We start from the raw sequence: 25,573 nt of genomic DNA on the forward strand, positions 1-25,573 counted from the left end.
ACATGGTATATATTTACAGCAGGTAGGTCTGTCTGTGCAAGTGAATGAATGCTGAGACTGTATCTTTTGGGACATCTGCTTTCATGTCTAAAGGCCACCCCTTTGGGTTTGCTACTTAAGATGGAAACAAAAAATGCCTTGTAGGCTTTAAAGAAAACTCTGTAACCTGCAGACTAAATAATTGGGTAATGGGATGTATTATTTTGTCTTACCTCCTAAGGATTGCAAAGCATTTGGAAGCGCTGATGAATGTTAGCTCTCTTGCAGCTGCTGTGGCCCTAGAAGAAGAAGAAGGAATTCAAAATAACCGCAATTGTCTCTTCCCCAAAACACATGCAAACAGTAGACCCAGACGTATTAAGAAGTAGGGAAATGATCCTATAAAGCAGTTTCCTACTCCTTAGGGAATTCTTTGGTGAGGAAGAAGCTACTTGCTCACAAGTAGCTGGACCAGTAATCTGCTTGTATGGACTGCAGGTGGGTCAGGGTGAGGTCGACTGGAGCCTGCAGGCTTCAAGACTCCTGGTGGGTTATGAGCATCCCAAGGAATCATGGAAGAAGGGGAAGCCTCAAGAAGGTTGGGGATATCGACTGATGTGGAGGTGCATATTGGGATGTTTACTCCTCCCATCCTCCGATGAGCAGGATTTCTTTGGCCTGATGGGAAGATGGAAAAGGGAGTTCAGCCTGTATTTCCAGAAGGAAGAAGCAGCTGCCTTAAGCTCTGAGAAGGCTTTGGGACCCAGAAACTACAGTTCTACATCTTTGCCGCTTTCAGGGCTGGCAAATACGTTTTGCTGCCTAAGACAGAACAGCGAATGATATCCCTCACCCCACAAGTGAGGATGCCTGGTGTCCAGAGATTGTCAAGTCATTTTAGAATCTGAGGCGGAAAAGGACGCAAGCACTATTCCTTGGCAGTAGAAATAAAACAATAATAACTAACTAACAATGTATTCATTTACCATTTTTTAAATACCACCCAGTAGTAATATGTTCTCAATGTTGTTTTTTTGTGGCACCTCAAAATCAGCTGCTGCCCCTCTCCAGCGGCTGGTAGGGGTTGCATGTCTGCTGAAGAAATACCGGGTGTTGAAGAAGATTCTGCTGTGATTTAGGATGTATTCTTAGTTTGCCCATCACAGCCTACTGAGTCCAGCTGTTGGCTTGTGTGAGATGCGAGTGCACCTTTGAGTGCTTCCAGCACATTTTAGGTAATTGCAAGAGGCAATTGGAATATCGGCAGGCAATTGTCTTAGGAGTGGGGAACAATTAGCCCTCCATATGTTGCTAAACTACAGCTCCCACCAGTCTTTGCAAGCGTGGCCAATGGCCAGGGGTGATGGGAGTTGAAGTTCAGCAACATATGGAGAGGTAGAGGTTCCCCACATCTGTGCTAAGCCGTACGGGCTCCCAGAGAGGCGATCAATTACCTTTTTAGATGGTAGGCAACAAATAATAGATTTATGGAACAGATTATCTGTTGTTTTTTTTAAAAAACCATAGACTCTGCTTCTGACACCTTTGTGTCCCAGAAATAGCGGGAAATGGTTCTTGGTAGCCTTGCCCATAAGAGTCAGCCTACAGGAGAGAAGTCTTGTAAAATGACCATTTCTGCTGATAAACCAGATTAGAACAAAAATACTGGGAAAGGCTGCTTTCCTTGAGTCTGAACATTTCTCTAAACTCATATTTCAAACATCTGTGGAGAAACTGCAACCTCAAGATTTGTACTTCAGAATTTGACATTTGAGTTTTAATTTGGTTTTTGGCTCTTTGTTTCCCGGATAATTTCCCAGATAATAATTATTTTTAATTAACACTTGAACTTCAAACGTAGCGTTTGAAATTGAAATAAAACAGCTGAAATATTAGGTGTTTCTCTTGATTATGTGTAATAAGTTTTGTCTTTCATTTTTTTCTTTAGCAAAATAAATTGTTTCTTGCATAAAAGATATTTGTTTTAAATATTTATTTGCAAAACAAAGCTTTTTCAATGCAGCTCATATATAAAAGGTAAAGGTACCCCTGCCCGTACGGGCCAGTCTTGGCAGACTCTAGGGTTGTGCGCCCATCTCACTCTATAGGCCAGGGGCCAGCGCTGTCCGGAGACACTTCCGGGTCACGTGGCCAGCGTGACAAGCTGCATCTGGCGAGCCAGCGCAGCACACGGAAACGCCCTTTACCTTCCCGCCAGTAAGCGGTCCCTATTTATCTACTTGCACCCGGGGGTGCTTTCGAACTGCTAGGTTGGCAGGCGCTGGGACCGAGCAACGGGAGCGCACCCCACCGCGGGGATTCGAACCGCCGACCTTTCGATCGGCAAGCCCTAGGCGCTGAGGCTTTTACCCACAATATAGAAAGTTCCAAAATAAATCCGTAATACAAAACATAAATACAGAATCATTTCTGAAGCACACCAGCTAAGTCCACCTTGGTCTCTAGTGGTCCCAGTCCTTCAGTCTTACAGAGAGAGAGAGAGAGAGAGAGAGAGAGAGAGAGAGAGAGAGAGAGAGAGAGAGAGAGAAAAGCCATCAAGTGCTAGAGGAGATTGATCACTTGTAACATGGTAAGGACTGGATTTCAGATTGAGGTAGAGCTGATTTGCAGGCCATGCCTTGGGTTAAGAGAGTGAGCTGAGAGAGCAGAGGATTCAGTGAAGTAGCAGCATAGAAGCTGGGATAAGGGAGAGCAAGAACAGACAGTGACATCCTCTTAGGGGACCAGACAGATTCCAGATCTGGCCTGATTTAGGAGAATTTATAAGCAGGCCAGACCAAGAGCCAACAATAGACCCCCAGGGAATGGAGCCGTGCTGGGCCATGGAAGAACAAAATGGCTCTTTAGCCTCAAGTGGCTTGGCACCAAATTCTGTGTCCTAGTTAATCCTGGCAAATACAAAAAAACCCCAACATTTGATAATGAAAAGCACCTGACCATCTTCTTATGAAAGACTTTTATAACGATCCCACTTTTCTTTGATTATGTGATGATCTAGCCAGCATTTATAGCCTTTTAGCTCACCTTGTAGAAGTAATTCTCTTCCTGTTTCCCTACAGAATAATTCATGCCCTGAAACGATGCTTTTTGACTCGAATTTGGAGGGCATATGCATCTTCATTTTAAAACGCTATGCAGTGTTGCAGACATCTCCATACATTGACACTGCCTTTTTCATATTTTCATGTTTGCAGGTCGCCTGCCTTACCTATGTAGCAAGCACTTACCTAAATTGCAAGACAGAATCCAAACGCTGGGGTACTGCCCATGCAAGTATTGTTCCTTACCAGGTAAGCAAATGGGGCAGGGGCCTTTTTCTCATTCTGTGGTTTTTGATAGCTTTGAAGTGGACAAACGCTTTACTTCTTGTGATCTGCAGCTTGTCTAGTTAGAAAAAGGGTTCTATTCACTTCCTGCGTGTTGTACTTTTCGTATGTACTCATCACCAAGCAAGTTAGTAACAAGAAATTGGATTTGAATGGATCAAAGATGTTATGGTGGGATGGCTTTAACGTGTTTTTATGGGCTTGATAGTTTTATGCCTGAGTGGAAAAGCATACATCTCATTTACTGAACATGGTTTGCACTCCATAGCACTTACAAAAAGAGAAAGCTAGCTTTGCGCACCAAATGCATAAAGACCACGGGGGTCTTATAAAAGATTTATGTTGTTTTTGAGCCTTTGTGTATTTTAAAGTGTTTCTCTGTAACTATGAGAGATGGAAACTTAATGAAAACCAACCTTTCGAAGGAGCCAAGATTAATACAAAACTCCAAATTGCAAGGCCTGAATATTTATACAAAGTGTTTGCAACTGTATTCCCATAGCAGTATTATTCTATTAGTATATGTAATGCTTTTATTCCTGTTAATGGTATACCAATAACCACTTCCACCTTCATCATGTTCAGTTTAATTAGGTGGGCATTGTTCATTTTCTCTCAACTTTTTCCTTCCCTATGAGGAAAGTGAGAGAGAGAAAAATAAATACAAATAGTGCCACCTGAACTTAGAAAGATGGCACCATTGCCAGAAAAGCCATTTAACTGCTTATGTCACTGGTTTGGTTGCCAGCTTTTAATTGTTAAAACACTGTCCCCAGATAAAAACTATAAAATAAAACATTATAGTTTGTGGCCATAGTGACTAAGGGTGCAAAGGTTGCTGATTGAGATAAATATTCACCAGGAAGCAGGGGGGTGGGGCGTTGTTGAGTCTCCTTATTTGTAGATATTGCTATCTGAGTAAGTTCATCATTTGAAAGGACTGGTGAGCTTGTAAAGTTGTAAAGTCCAAAATGCAGGGCAGGGACAGTAAAATGATGTCCCTGTTGCAGAAGAAGATGCACCATATAGGACAGGAAAAGGTTCAGTAAATATGTCTTAGACACATGGAGTATCAGGGGCATGGAGATTATGTTGGTCCCAAGGATGGCAATGGAAGGCAGTCTCTTGGGGTGGGGGGTGGGGGCGGAAATACATATTGGAGATGGTCAGATGTTTGTTTCTCTAGCTGAGAGTGGTTCAAGGACCAGGGAGCGGCCAGAAGACCTTGTAACCGCGGGTCAAAAAAATATAATTCTGCTACTTAGGTGTGGTAGTATGACCGGCCTGTAGACAGTGCGGTTATTTGTAGTAGAAATATTTGTGGGTTTTACATCTGCTGTTTTGTTAGATGTTTGCTCTGTCTTACGTAAAACTGCTCTGCATTCCTTTAACAGATGGTTAAACCGAGTTTGAGTGAGTCTGTGGCCAGACAAAGCATCAGCTAGTCTGGTGTCTTTTGGAGTAGAACCCAAGAATGTTTAAGTTATAATCCCCAAAGATATGATGCACTACCTTTCTGCTTCCTGAAATACAATATATAATGACTAAAGATTATATTCTTCTAGGAAGTCGTATGTTTCCAAACATTTTGAGGTGGTTAAATGTAGATTAAAGCACACTGATAAAATTATGTAAATAGTATGTTGGCTAAGGGTGGTTGTTTTTTAATTAATGAAATTCAGGAGAAAATTGAGCTGTTTTTTTGCTTGAGACTGTTTAAAAATTGGCGCAAATGTGTGTTCAGACAAGCTTTAAATTACAATTATGAAAAGATGTGGACTTTGCTATGGTACTTTAAGAATGTCAGAATGTCATTAAATCATGGAGGATTAAATAACCTTTGGGAATCTCTTTTTAACAGATGTTTCATTTTTTAAAAGTCAATATTTTCAACATCTGGGTCTCTGTGCATGACACATCCCTGAACAGTGTCATGCAAGAAAAAGGACCAAAATACAATACTTTGTTTGTTTAGTGTTTAAAATGTGTTTGTAATCAGCAAGTGTGTTAGTTCTAATTGTACTTAATCTTGTTGGATGCTTTCAGTTTTATATATTAAATGTTCGCTTACTTTGAGTTTTATTAAACTTGAGAAAGTTTAGTAGAAACTGGAGCAGAAACTGCCTGCTGGAAAATATGAGTTTTGATATCTGTGAGATGGTTTGTACTTAACACTAAACCATGGGTTCCTGCTATGTGGATGATCCCAGGTGAACTGTTTGTGCGTCTTCTGCTTCAAGATTTCATTGAATCTTGGTTTAGGATTATGCATGAACTATCCAATTTAAAAAGCCAACTTCATAACCAATAGTTGGCTTTTTTGAAATGGGCTTCTTTTAAAATTGATCAGAATGTTTTAAACCAAATTTCCTACTTGGTTTTTAGCATATTCCGGGCCATTGCTCCAATAAAGATAGGGAAAAATACTTGCAAACTTTAAAACAATAGCTAATATATTTGAGACAATATTAGCCTAAGAAACAACATACTAATAGTTGCAATGTCCAGCTTCTATGACCCAATATGCCCACACCTCCAGGGTAGTGTTCACTGTGAGATATAATTGAATTGCATCTGGCTTAATGCTTGATTTGGATGCACAACACTGTCAAACATGGCATCTAGTACTATTCTAGTAATAGTCAAGGCCACTTTTGGCCACTCTAAATCACAGTGTCGATTTTCACTGCAAGGTCGAAAAAGATCCACTACTTCTTTTGGGGCCACCCCCTTTGTCAAACAATGGGGGTGGCCCCAAACACATTGTAGGGAGCACATCCCAGTTCCTTATTAATTACTAACCCCCATTGGTTATTATTGATATGGGGCCATCATGCTTGACTGTGTCTTGTAGATGACTAGTTTGCATGTGGTTATGAGAGCAGTGATTATGGGTGTAATGATTTAACACCAGCAAGTGTTAATGCTGCTATAGAAAGTAAAACCTACAAGATCAGTATTATAAATATTGGAGGGAATTCTGTCCCCCATTATGGTTCTGCTGATATTCATTGTTTGCAAAGTTAATTTTCCAAAAAATGGGGGGGGGGGCACATTTGACCCCATAGCAGTGGAGATGCTACAAAATCAAGTGACTACCTAGTAACTGGGAATGGGGAAAAAGCCATTTTGCATTGAGCTGGACATTGCAACTTTCAGTATGTTATGTTAGCCTGATTGTTCTCTCAAAAAGCCATTTCTTTTGCAATTATTTTAAAGTTCAACTTTATTTTTATTGGACTATATTTCCATCTCAAACCTGTAATAATAACACGTGCACCTTTATTATTGAAACTTGGAAGAAGGGCTTAGGATGGCCAGAATGAAAGTGAATCAGCCAGAGACCAGCATGGCTGGATTCAGGGAGGCAGGCAGCTGTTTGCAATCTATCTGACAATCACGGTCCTCCTGAGCCATTGTTCCACAGTCACCCCACTTCACTGTACATTCAAACCAGAGAAACATTAGCCCTGTTATATTAGACCCCGATTCACAAGCAAAGATTTCCTTTTATTGCCATAAGATTTGTCTCTCCGCTGGGAAAAAAAATGATAGTTGCAATCCCGTATTCCCCTGTCATGCTAGCGGTGAAATTATTCTCCTCGCACAGCAATTTACAAGGTGTTTTCAATAGCTTCAGAGCATCGTGAGTGGACCAAGTCTTCTTGGAATGGAAATGTGAAACTTCTACAAAAAAACCTAGAGATGCATTTGGCTTGACTTGTTATCTTAGTTTATGATGATTTCTAGACTTAAAAAAAACCCCTTTATTTGTATGGATGTAACCTTTTTTGATGACCTTTTGCCATAGACAAAAAATTACGTGAGATGCAATAAAACTGACCAGTTTTACAGTACTTAATAGCAACTTTCTATCAGTGGTATGGCAGTAATTTTGTTGTTGTTGTTTAGTCGTTTAGTCGTGTCCGACTCTTCGTGACCCCATGGACCAGAGCACGCCAGGCACCTCTGTCCTCCACTACCTCCCGCAGTTTGGTCAAACTCATGCTGGTAACCTCGAAAACACTATCCAACCATCTCGTCCTCTGTCGCCCCCTTCTCCTTGTGCCCTCCATCTTTCCCAGCATCAGTGTCTTCTCCAGGGAGTCTTCTCTTCTCATGAGGTGGCCAAAGTACTGGAGCCTCAGCTTCATGATCTGTCCTTCCAGTGAGCACTCAGGGCTGATTTCCTTCAGAATGGATGCGTTTGATCTTCTTGCAGTCCATGGGACTCTCAAGAGTCTTCTCCAGCACCATAATTCAAAAGCATGTAAATGGCAGTAATTAGGAACTGCTAATCACAATGGCTGTATCCTACCTCTGTATCAGACAGAAGCAGTGTTCTGCATAACAGTAATTGAGGAGCAACATCTGTTGCCATTGCATCCCAAATTCTAGATCCATTTTAGACCATGCTGAAGATTTTGTTTGTATTGAGATACCTTTTTTGCACTAAGGGGAGCTTTCCTGGTTATGGACTGGGTGGCTAAATAAGACTAAGAATAATAATTTTATTATTTATACCCCACCCATCTGGCTGGGTTTCCCCAGCCACTCTGGGCGGCTCCCAACAGAACACTAAAAACAGAATAAAACTTCAAACATTAAAAACTTCCTTAAACAGTGATGTCTGCCATTTATCTAATGGTCATTAGTTTTTTTATTTTATTCAAACCAGATTAATCAAAGATTAGAATAAAAGCAGAGCAATAACTCTATGTGAAAGCTGCTTTTCTTCCCAATGATAATTCTTGTTCAGGATATCCTACGGCTTTCAGACATTGGAGATATTCCAAAGATTTGCTTTAGGCATCCCAAGTTACTGGAGCAGACCTAGTAGGATGCCTTAAGCTCTTTGAGAAGCCGATTATAATGCTATATCACAAGCTGCCTTTGAAAGTACTTTCCATTTCAGATCTATCCCCAGTCATTTCCTGGTTTTTCAGCACTTCTCTCTTTGCAAAGTAGCTGGTTGTCTGAAGCTTAGCAATGGAAGGATCTGCCAATTTTGGTTCTTTCCATTTCTCCTTTTTCCTGTCTTAAATTCACCACATTACTGCACCCGTTTGTAATTTTAAAAGAAAAAAAATCTCATGAAGTTTATCAGCATTTTAGTTTGAATTTCTCCTAATACATTGTTTGTGGTTTTGACTCATGTACACATTTTTGCAAGCATTTCCCCCAGTATAATGCATTTTAGATTTTCTCAAATATATTCATTTTTATGCACAGTTTCCCCTAATACATGTATTTTGGCTGGAGAACTGCATCACAAAATCCAGATTTCGAAGGATGTCTGTGGTTCTCACATTGTTTGTTGTTGTTGTTTAGTCGTTTAGTCGTGTCCGCCTCTTCGTGACCCCCTGGACCAGAGCACACCAGGCACTTCTGTCTTCCACTGCCTCCCGCAGTTTGGTCAGGCTCATGTTTGTAGCTTTGAGAACACTGTCCAACCATCTCGTCCTCTGTCGTCCCCTTCTCCTTGTGTCCTCCATCTTTCCCAACCTCAGGGTCTTTCCCAGGGAGTCTTCTCTTCTCATGAGGTGGCCAATGTATTGGAGCCTCAGCTTCAGGATCTGTCCTTCCAGTGAGCACTCAGGGCTGATTTCCTTCAGAATGGATGCGTTTGATCTTCTTGCAGTCCATGGGACTCTCCAGAGTCTCCTCCAGCACCATAATTCAAAAGCATCAATTCTTCGGCGATCAGCCTTCTTTATGGTCCAGCTCTCACTTCCATACATTTTTTAACTGACTGGCTGCCCTCAGCGGCACTCCAGTGCCCTGGGCATCTCAGATGTGCTTATGGGACTATCTGAGGTGGTCAGTATGGTTCAATATAGCTCTAGGCCACATAATCCAGGGGGGGGGGCGAAATCTGAATTGTGCTACTATAGATATAATTCATATTGAAAATCAAATTTATATCTTCATGCTGCTTTGGAACTAAATAATAGAAATGTTATGTGCCCTGCAAACAACATTATTAATTGAGGATGGAGGAAACACCTTTTCAGTTCCGGAAAAGTTATTCAGAAAATATCTGCATAACTTGACACTAACATTTAACTGGGTTTTAATTTTGACTTGGAAACAAGTTGTTTCCTACTTAATGTGCAATGCATTGTTTGTCATGAAGCTGTGTGGCCACTAGATGTCATTCATGTAATCTAGTATGTTACAGCAAGCTTGTCTGGTTTGAGTTCCAAAAAGTTAATAAAGGCAATGTCAGAATTACCAGATTTTTTTTTATTAAAGAAAAGTATATATACATGCTGATAGAGTTTGAAATGATATATTGTCATCAAATAAAGCTTATTCTTCTGCTGATTTTTTCTCTTCAAATGTCAGCATTAGAATTTTGCACAGTTTCTCTTCTTATGCAGTCGAACTGAACCAGTTTCTACAGTGCCCAACAGTCCCACACAAAGAGACGATGGCATTTGATCTTTAAACACAGCGCAAGAGCTCACCTCACTTTCAGTGCTGAGTAAGGTCTTAGTATCTAAGCTCTTACAGTAAGGACTGAGTATCTAAGCTGTGGAAGGTGCATGCAGAATCAATCAGCTTGAAAAGATAATTTACATGATTTAACTGACTGGAGCTAGAGATGGCTTGGTGCAGCTATCACACAATAGACAGAAACTTTAGTATAAGCAGAAAGAGGGCTTACTTTGTGCTTAATCTAATTAAACCCTGCTGAAGTCCAACTGAAGACCAGTTTCAATGAAATTCTGCTTTGACATGAGACTTTATATTTTTTTCCAATCCCAACAACATGGGTGACCACTGAACTGTCGTTACTGTGGAAAGTTTTAGTTTCTGGCGTCTTTGAAAAGTCTGTTGTGCCATTAGTCTTGATTGGAGCTGCCTTTTAAAACTGTTACCGCCAGCTGCTAATAAGGCCAGGGTCATGTTAACATTATCATTGTAATTCTCAAATGCTTGAAAATCCAGTGAAAAGATACCCTATGCAGACTTTTAGGTCCATGTTTAGGAGTGTTGACAAATTCTGCTCTGCCTTTCATAGTATACTGTAGAAGACATTCATTTCTTTATCATGAAAATATTTTACTATGTTAAAAGTTGTTTTAAAAGCGCAAGCAAAGAAGCCGTAGTATTAGATGTGACTCCATATTCCGCCCAGCAACCTGTTGAAATCTTTATCACGATGGATAGCTTAGTCAGTAGAGCATGAAACTCTTAATTTCAGGGTTGTGGGTTTGAGCCCCACATTGGGCAAAAGATTTCTGCATTGCAAGGGGCTGGACCTCATGGTCCCTTCCAACATTACAATTCTGTGATTCACATCATGTCAGTGTACAGTGGTGCCCCGCAAGACGAATGCCTCGCAAGACGAAAAACTCGCTAGACGAAAGGGTTTTCCGTTTTTTGAGTCGTTCCGCAAGACGAATTTCCCTATGGGCTTGCTTCGCAAGATGAAACGTCTTGCGAGTTCTTGCGAGTTTGCTTCCTTTTTCTTAAAGCCGCTAAGCCGCTAAGCCGTTAATAGCTGCTAAGCCACTAAGCCATTAATAGCTGCTAAGCCGCTAATAGCCGTGCTTCGCAAGACGAAAAAACCGCAAGACGAAGAGACTCGCGGAACGGATTAATTTCGTCTTGCGAGGCACCACTGTAAGCAGCGTAGAGATGGAAACCAGCTTAGCAAGCCGTCTCCACTGTAGGGGGTTACTGTGTACATGCAATCTAGGATTCTATGACTCATTCTATGGTTTTATGATCAACTTTGGTTTATTTGCATATCCCTTTCCATAGTAAACTGTGTTGAAAGTGGCCCGCCACATCAAACAGTTCCACACAATTCTTTTCTGCAATTTCCTACCTATGACGACACCTCTGAATCTTCTGCTGGTATGTTCTTTCAAACACATAAAGTTTTATGTCCCTTTTGTTCCCTCCCCAAGTGTGAAGGTCTTGTGTTTTGAGATCAGCACTTACATTTGTACAATCTAAAGCGTCAGCCTCATAATCTGTAAAACTGAGAATATCAGTTTACTACGATGGAATGTTTTTTTCCTGAAGGCTACTGGCCCAATACCCAAGACTCTGCAGCCATGAGCCTCAGGGAGAACTAAAAATGAGAAAGCTTGTTGAGCTAGAATGTGGTTCTAAATCAAGGCTACCTTGACCTGCCAAAGGGTCTGGAACAGTGTGTGGATGTAACAGGTGACTTGATGTTTAGTGTATGCTCCTGGGCACCTAATTGCAAGTATTAAAGAGGCTAAGGGGGCAAACTAGGAAATTCTGCTTTCAGGCTCTAAAACTTTGCTTCATGTTGTCTCCACCGGCCTCCTTTTTTCTCTGTCTCCCCCTCTCCCTTCTATTTCACAGCTGGTCATATAAAGTAATTGGTTAGATCAGGTAAAGGCAACTAGGGGGAGATGCACTGGAAACACAACAAATCTATGCAACGTTTCTGGAAAGCAGAAACAACATCAAGTTAAAACAGAGCGAGTATTTTCTTTATGTTTAAAGTTTCATAAAGCAAACGATAATAGTTGAGAGCAAATTAGTTTTATAGATAAGATTTCTTTTACCAATACTTAAATGAGCATGGTTGGGATGTTGCCAGGATCTTACATATCGCTCAACAAGATTACAGAGAAATCCCAGGCATGCACCAGAGAACCATTAAATTTAACATTTCTAAAATATATTTTCAGCAGCTCAGGACTTGTTTGAATATTGCTGCCACCTGTAGTCCCCCCTCCCAGCTTCCTAATTGTTAGAAACCAATCAAATATAAGAACTCCCAAATTTTATTAGTTTATAAAATGTTTTAACAACCATGCCCACTGTATTTCTTGTGTTAGAGGAAACAGAGAATCTTCAGATTAGTTAGTTCCTTCTTTGAAAATCAAATCTTCAGAGAACATGGACCAGCAATTTCAATTTTGAGTTATTTGAGAATTCTCGGGTGGATGCCATTCAGACCTGGCAATTTGCCAGTTTTTATTTTGTCTATTAGGCCTAAATCTTCATTTCTCATCACCACTGTCTTTCATACTTCTTCAGACTCACCTCCTGCAAAAGTTAGTTCATACAGTAGGATCTGTCCTCCACTGTGAAGATAGATGCAAAGAAATCATTTAGCTTCTCTGAAAGCTCTTTATTCTCCTTCACAACACCTTTGACTCCCTTGTCATTCAAGGTCCAACTGCCTCCGTAGATGGTTTCCTGCTACTAATACAGTTAAAGAACTGCTTGTCGGTCTTAATGTTTGTGTTTCTTTTTGTTCTCTTCATTTGGACAAGACTTCCATTTTTCAAGGAAGCCTTCTTGCCTCTAATATCTTCTTTGACTCCGTTCATTAACGAAGCCGGTGTTCTCTTGGTCCTCATTGTACCTTTCCTGAACTTGGATATAAATTCATGTTGAGTATCTAATATTGCAGTCTTAAAAAAGCATTTTGAGGTTTTTTGTCCCTATTGATTTTGCTTTTCAACTTCCTTTTTACCAGCCTCTTTTGAAATCAAATGGGACCATTTTGGGTTTCCTTGGCAATTGGCCGTTTACATGTATATTTAACTTAACAACACTAGGGACACTGCTGCCAGTTGGTTCAACAACTCTTACAACCATGCACCAGGTCCCGGGCATCACTCAAGGTCTGCCTGGCCCTGTATGGGGAACCAGCAGCATTTCAGAGAAAGCTACCTTGGAGGTCCTGACTTTCAGCGTCCCACGCAGCCCCCTAAACTTGGCTTCCAGGATGTAAAGTTACATTAAACAGATTGGATAGTAAACTTTTGGGGAAGAGAGTTTGGGAACCATCTTTAGAGAGGATAACATCCTGGGGCAAAGAGGAATGTAAACATTATGACAACATGTAGCTTATAAAATGCTGCTGTACTGATTTACCTTGCAGGATTTGCTATGATGATTCTTCCTATGATTTCTTGCTCGCTTGCTAGCACAAATGTGTATTTGAATTGTTCATATCTTTGGTATTTGATGACAGTGCAGTCCAAATGCGGAATTTTACTAAAGTTAAGAAAAATGTCTCAGGCCGTCAAACCAATACTAGCTTAGAATTGTCTGCACTTGATTGACAGTGGCTCTTCAGGATTATTTCCCAACCCTACCCAGAGATGGAAGGGGATGAATCGAGGAGATTTTGCTTACAAAGCAGATGCTAAAGCTCTAAGGGTCATTCTATATCAACTATTTTACCTCATGTCGTCTAATTTTCTTAATATTTTGTACACTTGTTGAATGATCAAAACTAAGTTTAAATCTAAAATTTTAATTTTTTATCTCATCCCGTTTTTGAGTTATGAGGGTTTGCAATTTTTTAAAAAAAATAATGATAATTTTAGCCTTGCCGGACTACACAAAAACCTTAAAAGCTCAGGCCAGAACTGAGATGGTGTGATGGCCTGGGATTCGGACTCAGAGGCTGAACCTGAGGAATCCCTAGCCTGCACAGGAGTCCCCGCCTCCAGAACCAGCTGAGCCGGGGCTGGGGCCGGAGCCTGAAGGGTCCTCACCTGTGCTGGGTCCTCAGGTGCAGGCACCAGCTGAGTCTGCTCTGGCCCCTGAGGTGATGGAGGACCCATTGCCTGCAGGTGCCCCGTCAGAGGAAGCTGAGGTTGCCTCTGGGTCCGGTCACCCTCCAGCCTCTCCTGAGCTGCAGAGGCTCAGGGCAGAGAGGCGGAGGAAACTAAGTTCTCGCAGGAGGAGTGCTCGCCTCCAGGCCAGGAGAGGCGAGTCACCTGTGGACCGGGGCCGCCCTATGCCTTGGGGCAGATAAAAGCCAGTCAGCCCCAGTCCCAGGTTGTGGGAGCAATGTTGTTGCTAGCCTGTTCCAGCCTGCACCCTGTCCTGCTCTTCTGCCAGACTTCCTGACCCCACCCAACTCCCTGCCTTGGACCCAGCTACAGCTTTGATGGACAGCCTCCATACCGCACCATTGACCTTGGACTGGACTCGGACCTCGCCTCTCGGTTAGCCCCCGGGACCAGCACAGATACTGGGTTTTTAGTTTTTAGTCAAAACTAAAAACACCAGTCTCTCCAGAACTTCACGGGCTTTAATATGATATGTCACATGATGGACTTACTTTAAATTTTAAATTTAAGTTACAAAATTGAAAAAGTGATTAAAACAATTAATATGATTAAAAGATTCCAAAAACATAGTATTGATTATTTAATATTTCTAAGAGCCACCTGCAAAATTTCATCTTGGGATCTCAGTGGGATCACTTTAAAGAAATATGTTGTACATACATGTCTGCCTTATTAGGTTCTATTTAGGATAAACGGGTCTTCTTGGAGTAAAATATAACAGAATAAACAAGACTTCAAACTGTAATATCAGTTACTTCAGGCATTTCTTTAGAAAGTTATGCAATTAAAAGGTTCCTGAAAAGTTAGTCAGGCTTTTCTTTTAAAAATGTGTTCCAAAGCAGAGTGATGCAGTTCTATTTATAGAATTAACGCTTTGAAATAATTCTTGTTAGTACATTACAAAAAATGCATATCAAACAAAATTATGACACTTTCCATAGCAGTTTTGTTTGATATGCATTTTGTTGTAATGTACTAACAAGAATTCTTCCTCTTTCTTCCTCTCTCCACTTTCCTTCTGCTTATGTTTGGTTTTTCAGGTCCTCTACTCTGGGTTGGGACGTGAGTGGCGCTGTGGGTTAAACCACAGAGCCTAGGGCTTGCCGATCAAGAAGGTCAGTGGTTCGAATCCCCGTGACGGGGTGAGCTCCCGTTGCTCGGTCCCAGCTCCTGCCAACCTAGCAGTTCGAAAGCACCTCAAAGTGCAAGTAGATAAATAGGTACCGCTCCGGCGGGAAGGTAAACGGCGTTTCCGTGCGCTGCTCTGGTTCACCAGAAGCGGCTTAGTCATGCTGGCCACATGACCCGGAAGCTGTACGCCGGCTCCCTTGGCCAATAAAGCGAGATGAGCGCCACAACCCCAAAGTCGGCCACGACTGGACCTAATGGTCAGGGGTCCCTTTACCTTTACTCTGGGTTAATGAGGGTACACATAGGAAGGTGATGGATGGAAGGTAAAAAAGGGAGAGGCCGGAAAGGGAAGATCTTCCAGGGAGGCTGGGAGAAGAAAGGGAAGCTCCAAGTTGAGAGCTGGGAGGGTCTACCTTCTTCTATGTGAGACAAGGATTAAGATCTACCACTGATAGAGGGCTTTCTGTTTTTATTCTCACTCTTTCCTGTTGATTTATTTTCATTTTCCTTTAGGTTAATCTGTACTCTCTGCTGAAAGTTTCAATAATAATAAAAAGTTGGGTGCTTTGGAGGGTTTCTGGGTTTGTCACTATCAGGCACCCCAAGCCAAAGGGCACTTTGTAGTCTTCACGATTTAGACATTTAAAAGAACCCTGCTGAAAATGTAACTAATTCTGATTATTCTAAAGTGGTTGTTTTTGTTACTCTTACTCATTATTGTGTTGGATCATGAGGTGTGTGTGTGTGATGCCCCAAGGGATGGAGGTGACCATCGGAATTCTTCCCCGCCAACCTCAAATGCACCTTCCCCATGGCAGGCAGACGTCGTGATGAGACGCAGCAGCTGCAATCTCTCCCCTGCTCTGAGGCTGCGGCACCAGGAGTGGGAGCAAGTGGCAGAACATAGTCTGGGATCATTGTGTTGGCAGCAGATTCCAGCTATGCCATCTGCCTGCGTTGTAGGAAACAGCTGAGCAGGGGGAAGTTTTCAGAGCTCTGCACCACCTCACTTCATGACGCACCTGCTCAGACAGCACCGATCCCTTTTTCTTGGGGAAGAGTCAGAGAAGTTGGACAAGAGTGGCAAAGAGGCATGTGGGGCAGAGTGAGAACTCCCCCTTTCGCTTTCACATTTCCTTCGTGTCCAAGAATTAGTTTAGACAGGTGGCTAGGGAAGGTTTTGAGTCCTCTGCACCAGCTTTCTCCTCAAATCAAAACATTTAGTGTCCATAGAGAAAATCACAGGAAGGAAAATGAATCCATTTGACTTCTCTCCTCACCAGATTCACATTTAAAGGTGCCCAGCACAACGCCCTATGGAACAATTTGTCTGAAATGTCTTCTGTTTCAAAGCGAGTGCCTTCCCAACACCAGGGGACATAGCATGACTCCTTTGTAACCACCCCCAAACTGTAAAGGCTTCCTGGGAGGGAAAACCAGAACGGCTAGCCTTCTGAAATTCGGCAGGGTTCTTCCAGTGCTTGCAGGTCTCATCCCACCCTGCCACAAAATATAAAAAAGTTGTTAGCCGTTTCCTTTTAGTTGCCCCAGACAAAAGCCTCTGGACCTATTTGCCTGAAATTTGGCAGGTTGTATCCATTCTGCAGGGACTATTATGCCTGAAAATTTATCTACTTCTGTCAGAAGGTGAACAGTTATAGTGGTTTTCCAATAGCAAATGGAGGATGGGGAAACAAAGCTTCATTTATTTCTGAAGTGGACTTGGACCCCAAGCTGAATCGTGTGAACTGCAAAGTGCTTCAGACTCAAGCAGGCTGCCTTATGACATGCCAAATGAAGGTCCAAGCTGAATCTTGTGGTCCTTGTGCACCCCTAGTATAAACCTAACAGAACCTCATGTTTTCCCCGAAAATCTCCAGTGAATATCCTCGGGTTGTGTTCAGATACTTCCTAAGGGTACACCTTTAATACCTTCCACCAATATGACCTTCCCATGCTCCATTGGTCACGCACACTTAGCTACACAAGTGCAAAGAGTGGCTTGCTTGCACCTTCCAGATGATGCAGTGTCCTAGAAGGTACTGTCTAAGGAACAAAAGGCTAATAAAATTGCATCTTCAAGAAGCACAAAGGCCCTGCAAGCTAGTGATGGGAGCCCTTGCTAACACCTGGTGCTAAGCCAGAACATCCGCAGGCTGGGTGAGGAGGCTATTAAGTGAAAAAGTCAGAATAAGAAATAGCCAAAGTGCTTGTCCACCAGGCTTGATTAATATGGATATCTGTGACACTTCAAATTAATGAGGTTGTATCTCATTTATTGTTGTTCTCCTCCTTAAGGCATTTTGTGCCCTGATAGACCTTTGCTAACCTTTATATAACATTTCATATTTGAGAAGTGGCAGTCAGGCAGAGCAAAATCCGTTGTTTCCTTTTTTAGCACCAGAGTCTTAATTTATCTATTGCAATGACTCACCAAATGTTTATCTTTCCAAGCTGCTATCCTTTAAAAAATTGCTGTTTTTTTAAAAAAATAATCTGGCCATATGTCAGGGGCTATTTGCTGCTAATTTTGTTTGTGTGTGGCAGAGCAGTAGAAACACCACCACTGGGTCTATTCAATGGGCAATTTCCACAATAAATGTTTTAATTTTAGTTGAGGGTTTCCACAACTTCCCTCTCTCCCTTGTGTGTACATGCACACGCAAAACCAAAAGACTTCTCTCATTATAGCTAGATGCCTGTTCCCTTTCAGCCTCAAATAACCATATTATGCTTCTTTTAAATAAAGGCCTTCCCTCTGTCTCAACAAAGATATACGGCTTGTGGCACTCGTATATTGCACAGAAGGTTGACAGAAATCCTCGTTGCTGGATCCTCCATTTGGGGGTGCCCTTGTTTTTCTGGTAAAGGGCAACTTGTATGACTTCAGTCTGTGTCTAGAGCAGGGGTCAGCAACCTTTTTCAGCCGTGGGCCGGTCCACCGTCCCTAAGACCATGTGGTGGGCCTGACTATATTTTTGGGGGGGAAATGAATGAATTCCTGGTCTTGTCCTATAAAGCCCTATATGGCTTGGTTGCAGGCTATCTGAAAGACCATATTCCTTCATAGAAACCTGCCCGGGCTCTGAGATCTTCGGGGGCTGGGGCAGGTCCTTCTCTGGGTGCCACCACCTCATAGGCACCTTTAGTGGGGACCCAAGAGAGGGTCTTCTTGGTGGCTGCTTCAAGACTTCAGAACTCCTTCCCTAGAGAAATTAGACTGGCTTCCTCCTTGTTGTCCTAGCTGAAGACTTTCTTTTTCCAACAGGTTTTTAAGGAAAGAACTGGTGCTGTAATGTTTTTATTGTAATTAACTGCATATTTTAATAGATATTTATATATGTTCTCTTTCTCTCTATATATCTTATAGGTGCCTATATCAATATAGATACCATCTCTTCTCTTATTATTATTATTTATTGAATTTATTTTCCACCCTACACCCGGAGGTCCCAGGGCAGTTCATAGAAAAGATCAACATAAAAACTATAGTTTTAAACTGTTTTTGTCTTAGCTCTAAGCTGCCTTAAGTCCCTGTCAGGGAAAAAGGTGGGATATAAATGAAAATAATAATAATAATAATAATAATAATAATAATAATAATAAGTAGAAGTCAGTGGCTGTCAGGGCTGAACAGTAAAGGTAAAGGACCCCTGACAGTTAAGTCCAGTCATGAACGACTCTGGGGTTGCGGTGCTCATCTCGCTTTACTGGCTGGGGGAGCCGACGTTTGTCCACAGACGGTTTTTCCGGGTCTTGTGGCCAGCATGACTAAGCCGCTTCTGGTGAAACCAGAGCAGCTGGAGCGGTACCTATTTCTCCACTTGCACTTTTTGGCGTGCTTTTGAACTGCTAGGTTGGCAGGAGCTGGGACTGAGCAATGGGAGCTCACCCTGTCGGGATTTGAACCGCCAACTTTCTGATCGGCAAGCCCTAGGCTCAGTGGTTTAGAGTCAAGAGCAGAAACCAGAAGCTAGGAGTGGTGCTACAGAATCATATTGCTTTCTGTGTGTTGATATGTAATGAAAGTGCATTTATGCTCACAAATTAATTACAAAAAAATGGTCTTAATAGAAGAAAAGTACAAATGTACGATATCATGATTGTGTAGGCATAAGCAGCTGGGCATGTATATCTCCATGTGCGAACATCTGCTTATCTTCCCCTGTTGATGCTCAGTATCAATTAAATAGTGAAACGTGGAAAGTTATTTTCAAACAATTTTTTAAAAATAACATTTGGCTGCATCACAGTCCTCTTCCTAATGCCAAATTATTCTTGCATATGGCAGTCCCCTTAGCTTCCAGCAATGGTATATGTGTCCAAAAAGAAAACAAAACATTTTAAAGGAAAGATCACGAGGTTGCATAATTTGGAACTCAAACGAATAAATCTAGCCAGACCTGTTCTAATATGTGGCAGTTTAAAAATTATTAGATTAGGTTGACCTTGCAAGCAGGTGCTTATGCAAGTTTTATTGGCTAGAGAAGCAGAATTAAAAGATGCTGAAATCTATTCGGTATTTCATCACACATTCAAATAAAGCTACCCAACGAAAGTCATGAAGTCCTCTGAAGAAAGGGAAAAGACATTTGTAGAAATTGCAATTACATATGACATAATGGTCCTAGATTCATTCATGTAGACCTAAGTCCCGTTTGATTTTGGTAGTCTTAATTACTTCACAAGGTGTTTATAAAGATCCACTTAACTTTCTTAGCCAATGGTTGCCATTAATCTGATTTGAATTGATTTTAGAATGAAATGATTTTAGAATGTTGTATCATTTTAATGTTGTTAGCCGTTCTGAGCCCAGCTTCGGCTGGGGAGGGCGGGATATAAATAAAATATTATTATTATTATTATTATTATTATTATTATTATTATTATTATTATTATTAACTTGGTTGGTGAGCACCTGGAATCGGGTATGAATGCCATTCATTCTTTTCATTGGGATTCCGGGTCTTACTTGTTTGTAGGCAGCTTTGGGTTGCCTTGGGCAATATAAGGCAACTAACAAATTTAATAAATACAGTAATAACAACAGTACTAACATCCCACTTCCTTAAGCAGTGAGAAGTCTAGGGGTTATGCAACTGGGCTTATTTTAATTTGGAAGAGAGAGCACTGGAGACGTAGAGTGTCTTTGTAATATTTGATTTATTCACAAACATACAAGCATAGCACATAGCCGTGAGCAAATCTTATGCTAAGCCTGCATAAGATTTTCAGAGTGCAAGTTATGCAGCACATTCTCCAAGGCTGCACCCCAGTTTCACCTAAAAGCGCTCAACCGTCTTTCCCAAAATCAAACTGCAAATGTGTTTCCAAACGCTTTGGCTTCCCGTAGCTGGAGAAGTTCACTTACCCCAAGCAGTTGCGGAAATTATGTCCCAGGGATAGTCAGAGTTTCTTGATTAACAAGGAATGTTACCACACTCTTGTCAAATCTCTGGCTACCCATTGAAAGATACTGGAGGAATTACCATAGTGATAAGTGTGTTCACAGTAATCTGCATAGCCAAACTCAAGTATGTAGCCTTCATGGTTATTGTTTTATTTATCTATCTCATTTATATATGGCACTTTAAGCAAATAATAATAATAGTCCTAGGGTATCATAAACACATTTGTTGTAGCTGTGAATTTTTTTCAAATGTTGCTTATGGGACCAGCAGGTGCTACACCTATCATTATCAGATACAGTGGTGCCTCGCAAGACGAAAAGAATCCGTTCTGCGATTCTCTTCGTCTTGCGGTTTTTTCGTCTTGCGAAGCAAGCCCATTAGCGGCTTAGCGCTATTAGCGGCTTAGCGGGCTTAGCGATCAGCTGTTAAGGGGCTTAGCGGATCAGCTGATAAGCGGCTTAGCGGATCAGCTGATAAGTGGCTTAGCGATCAGCTGTTAAGCGGCTTAGCGGATCAGCTGATAAGCGGCTTAGCGGCTTGGGAAAAAGGGGGGGGAAGGGAAAAAACCCTGCAGGAACTCGCAAGACATTTTCATCTTGCGAAGCAAGCCCATAGGAAATTCGTTTTGCGAAGCACCTCCAAAACGGAAAACCCTTTCGTCTAGCGGGTTTTCCGTCTTGCGAGGCATTCGTCTTGCGGGGCACCACTGTATTTTAAGAGGTGTTCAAATTAACCCCTCCACACGCACATCTAACGTATGCGGGGAGGAGATGTACCATGCCAGGCAGGCTATCTCCAATGATGCAATCTTCCAGTTAATTGATTATAAGCCAGTATTTATTTAAAAGAACTGTGGAATTTGAATGCACCCTGAGGGTCACCTAGTCCAACCCTCAGCAGTGCAGAAATCTTTTGCCCAGTGTGGGCTCAAAATGATGAGCCTGAGATTAAAGGGTCTCATGCTCTACCGACTCAGCTGTCCTTTCTTGCTCCCACACCTGTATGTTCAGTGCAGTGTTAGAAACTGAGATATGAAAGCTAGGAGCTAAATGGCACCTTAAACCTAGGTTATGGGTACAACAATGGAATGTCTAGGTGTGGGTTTTTTTAATAACAAATACAAAGCTGAAAACGAATGAACTGCAGCTAAAATATTGTGTTCATTTTTCACATGGTCTAGTCCTTCCCCTGCCCACCCCCCTAATATTCTTAAGAGGGTCTCTTCTCCAGTCTTCAGAGAGTAGCTGGAAGTGGGGAGGCAGAAAAAGGTCCCCCTTTTCTTCCACTCTGCAGTTTTAATCTGAAAACTGCACCCAGAGCTCGGAAACTGCTTGCGCTAATGAAATTCCCTGTCGCAAAATGCGCCTAGAACAATCTGAGTTTCAAACACTGGTTCAGTGTTTTGGAAAGGGAACCCTATGTTCTTACATTAGTATGCAGATAGCTACTTGAAGGAATCTGTTCAGGGGCCTTGAATGGGAAAATAACAGATTAGCAAGTGTGACTCTATGTGTGAGTGAGTGAGTGAGTGAGTGAGTGAGTGAGTGAGTGAAAGAAAGGGTATGTGCAACTTGTAATTGTATGAGCTGTGGGGGGGGGGGTTGAGTAAGTATTATATGATATCACAATTAGTCTAGAAGAAAGTTTGGAAACAAATGCATTTCATCTCAAAATATGGCATTTAAACATCTACACCAAACATTGAATTACTTTTATGTTCATTGTTCTTGAAGTTTTGGCTATGAAAAGCTATTCCTAAATTGCAAAAGCAACCAAAAAATAAACCACGAGGCTTGTTATGTTTTCCACGTTATAACTTAAAAAGAGTCTAATTTAAACCAAATTAAACAAAACATGTTTTGGGGCTGAATCTTTTGAAAGGAGCCTGAAGGGATTTTTAATGGCTGACTTGTAGACTTCTGAAAAATGTGGTTTCTGATGAAAAATTGCTGCCCTTTAAAGCAGTCGTAGTGGACTCTTGTAAAACATGCCATCCACTTGTGTGTCTTGTTAACAACTGTGTAATAGGCTGTAATATGACAATTAGCCTTGGATGGGACACAATACTTTGGCCATTGTTATAAATTAAATTATTTGAAGATGTCCAGCAGAGTAGCAGTAATATGTTAAGTTTCAGTACACCATTGATTGCTAGCTCAGACTGAAACATGAAACTATTGATGCTGTAAGGTAAAGAAAAAATTGTCTTGCAACAGTCCAGTTACTATGGTTGCCTGTTTTGGAATGATGTGTTTGATCTGCAAAGCTTGTGTTGTTCTCATTTCTTCTGCATCACAACTGCAAGATGCCATATGTATTTAGAAAACAAGAATTTGCACGACAGAGGCTATGTTCATTGGGACTTCCTCCCAGGAAAGTATACGTATAGGATTGCAACCTTAGAGAATTAGCTCCAAGCAAACTTGAGCTTGAAAAATCTAGCCTTACTGAGGATGCATTTTCCTGTGGAACCAAACTCCTTAGTGTGTCCCAGTATGATGTTGTTCAGATCAATATTAAAGCCAATGATTTGAATAGCTTTGGGGAAAATTACTGTATGTTTTAGTTGCCATTACCATTCATTTCTACTCTTGTATGTTTAAAGGTTTTAGTGAATCACTGCTCCCTTGAGCAGGAAATTATATGTTTGGCAAGCTCTGTTTCTTTTTAGCGCTTCCCAATTCAGGAAACTAATAATTGGAAAGTGAATGTTCACTTCATTAATATTTACAAATTTAGAAGTTTAGGCCTGAGTGTTTTAACATACCAGTTGGTTTAATTGTTAGGTTTCCATACTGTTCAGAGCATCTCACCTCTGCCAAAGCTAACATAAGAAATGTGTTTTGGGGTAAGAACCTATGAACCTTGGGTTGTGTCCAGTTGGTTTCCATCAATTGACTGAAGGATCCTCCATCAGGGTCCTCCATCAGCAGAACAGAGACTGAGGCAGTCTCCAGCGATTCCTCCTCCCTATCGCCTGTCACATAAACCCCACATTGTTCTGCACTACCTTCCATGCGGGAGTAGATAGAGCACGGACCTGCCATGAGAGAGGTACCAACGAAGGCTGCCTTGGTCCCTTCTGTCCTGGTGAGAGACTAGATCAAATTGGCAGGAGACTAATTGGACAGAACCCATCGGCCTTAATCGAGTCCAGAATGTAATATAGACCAGCAATTTTCAACCAGTGAGCCATGCCTCCCTGGAGAGCCTTGAACGATTGTCAGGGGAGCCGTGGGCAGTACCAGACTCCCTCCCTCCCTCCCTCCCTCCCTCCTCCTCTCTTCTCTGGCGAGCAGCTTGGAAGAGAGAGTGGAGGAGTGAGTAAGTGAGCAGGCAGGCCGTGTGAGTGGCACCATTCCCCCTGGCCAAGTCCTGTCTGTTAATGGTGAGTGGGTTGGCTTCCAGCCCCTCTCCATTCCCTTCCCTTCGCTTCCTCCTCTCTCCCTCCCTCCCTCCGTCTCCCTCTCTAGCAGGCAGTAAGAGCTGCCGCAGTCTGCATTCCCCTGAGCCAGGGCCCCGTGAGAAGCAGCACATGGCAGCTGCAGCAGCCGTGAGCCCCCCACTACCCAGACTCCCTCCTGAAGAGCCTGCCAAACCAAACAACCCTTACCGCTCTAAATGGGTAATATGGCCCGTCACTTCCCAACCTGCAACTCTTTGCTCCTGCCTTGCCCGGGCCACTCACTCTGCAGCATTGAGCTTTCCGCCGTCTTCAGTGGCACCCTGGAAGCACCAGTGCTCCCCTTTCTTCCACCTTTCAGATCCCAGTGGCCCCCCTCCCCCCGCCATTTCTTTTCTGCACTTGTTTCCTCACTTAGCTCTCCCTTTGCCGTCTCTGTCGTCCATACAAACAGGGGCCCTTCCCTGTCTTCCCTGGAACCGGGAAGAACTAGTGGCCAACTCTGGGTCTGTTTTTCCTTGGCCATTGAAGCACCTGAGCTCCTCTCCTTGGTTCCTTGCAGCTTTGCAAAGACTAAATTTGGGCATGCAACCATAATTTTGATTTTCTAGCATTCCTGAGGCTGAATTTCCACTTTTGGTTTTGTTGTAAGCACTTTTGCCTTTATACATCACCTCCCCGTTGTTGGGAAACTGTGTACGTGCAGCTACTCACACAGAGGCAATTAAGGTTTGGCAGCCAGCCAGAAGGTCACGTGAAGAAGTAACTCTGCCTGGTGATAACAGAGGCATGGAGACAGCTCCCTGATTGGTCAAGCTCTCTCAAGGGAGTGGCCTACTAACTGGAATGTGTTAGTTCAGTGTTCAGAGGTTCAGAGTTCTGTGTGTCAGTGTAGGAATTATGAGTCGTGTCAGAGAGAGCTAGCAAAAGATCCGTGTTCTGTTCCTGTAAATAGTCCACTGTATATAATAAACACCTAACTACAAGTTCCTGGTTCCTGCTTCGTCTATCCTGTCTGCAGCCAAGTCGCCATTTGCTTCTGTGGATTCTGCGTGTACTCTGCTAGGTCTGGCTAAGGTCCTGCAACTAGTCGGAAAGTTGCGAAACACCAATAGGTTTTGCCAGTACCCATCAACCTCCTCTTTCCATTTCCACATCTCAGGATCCGTCTCTTTCCCCATCCTCATAGCACAGTGGTTTTCAACCAATGCGCAATGGTGCCCTGTGGCACCTTGAATGATGATGGGGGCAGCACCAGCCTCCCTCCCTCCTTCTTTCCCTTCCTCCTCTTCATAGATTAGATTGTGTATATTAGATTAATAGAATTGGGCGTGCATGGTGGGAATGGGGCTGCGTCACTCTGCCTCTGCCTTGGGAGAGGGCTGCACTGCTTGCAGACAGACTGAAGGAGAACCGCAGAAAGAATGTTGTTGCTCAAGGGAGCTGTGGACTCAGAAAGGTTGAAAAACTCTGATCTAGACAACTGGTGCATTTTAACTTTCTGGATCTCTCTCTTACTCTCCACACACATTCCTAGACCAAACATAGCAGAGCAAAACATTTAAAATTGGGGAACAAACTCTGTGTTTTTAATAAATTACATTTGTTTGCAACATTAATAAAGGGCTTGGTTAACCTATCATCGTTATTTGTGATTTGTTTTTGTTATCCATTAATAACAAAGAATTTCTCTTTATGGTTTTCATTACTGAA

At 42.2% G+C, this 25,573-nt stretch overlaps 1 protein-coding gene across 7 annotated transcripts in view; it reads left to right on the top strand.

Annotated features, from left to right (window-relative positions):
- Nucleotides 1-25,573, top strand: part of SUGCT (succinyl-CoA:glutarate-CoA transferase) — a 287,447-nt gene that overhangs the window by 44,966 nt on the left and 216,908 nt on the right. For all 7 annotated transcript variants that reach the window (XM_077916528.1, XM_028750513.2, XM_077916531.1 and 4 more), the window contains one exon: nt 3,195-3,290. In XM_077916528.1, coding sequence (XP_077772654.1) covers nt 3,195-3,290 — 96 coding nt within the window. The remainder of the gene's footprint in view (nt 1-3,194; nt 3,291-25,573) is intronic.

Source organism: Podarcis muralis, chromosome 12, assembly GCF_964188315.1.
Source record: "Podarcis muralis chromosome 12, rPodMur119.hap1.1, whole genome shotgun sequence".
Lineage (NCBI taxonomy): Eukaryota > Metazoa > Chordata > Lepidosauria > Squamata > Lacertidae > Podarcis > Podarcis muralis.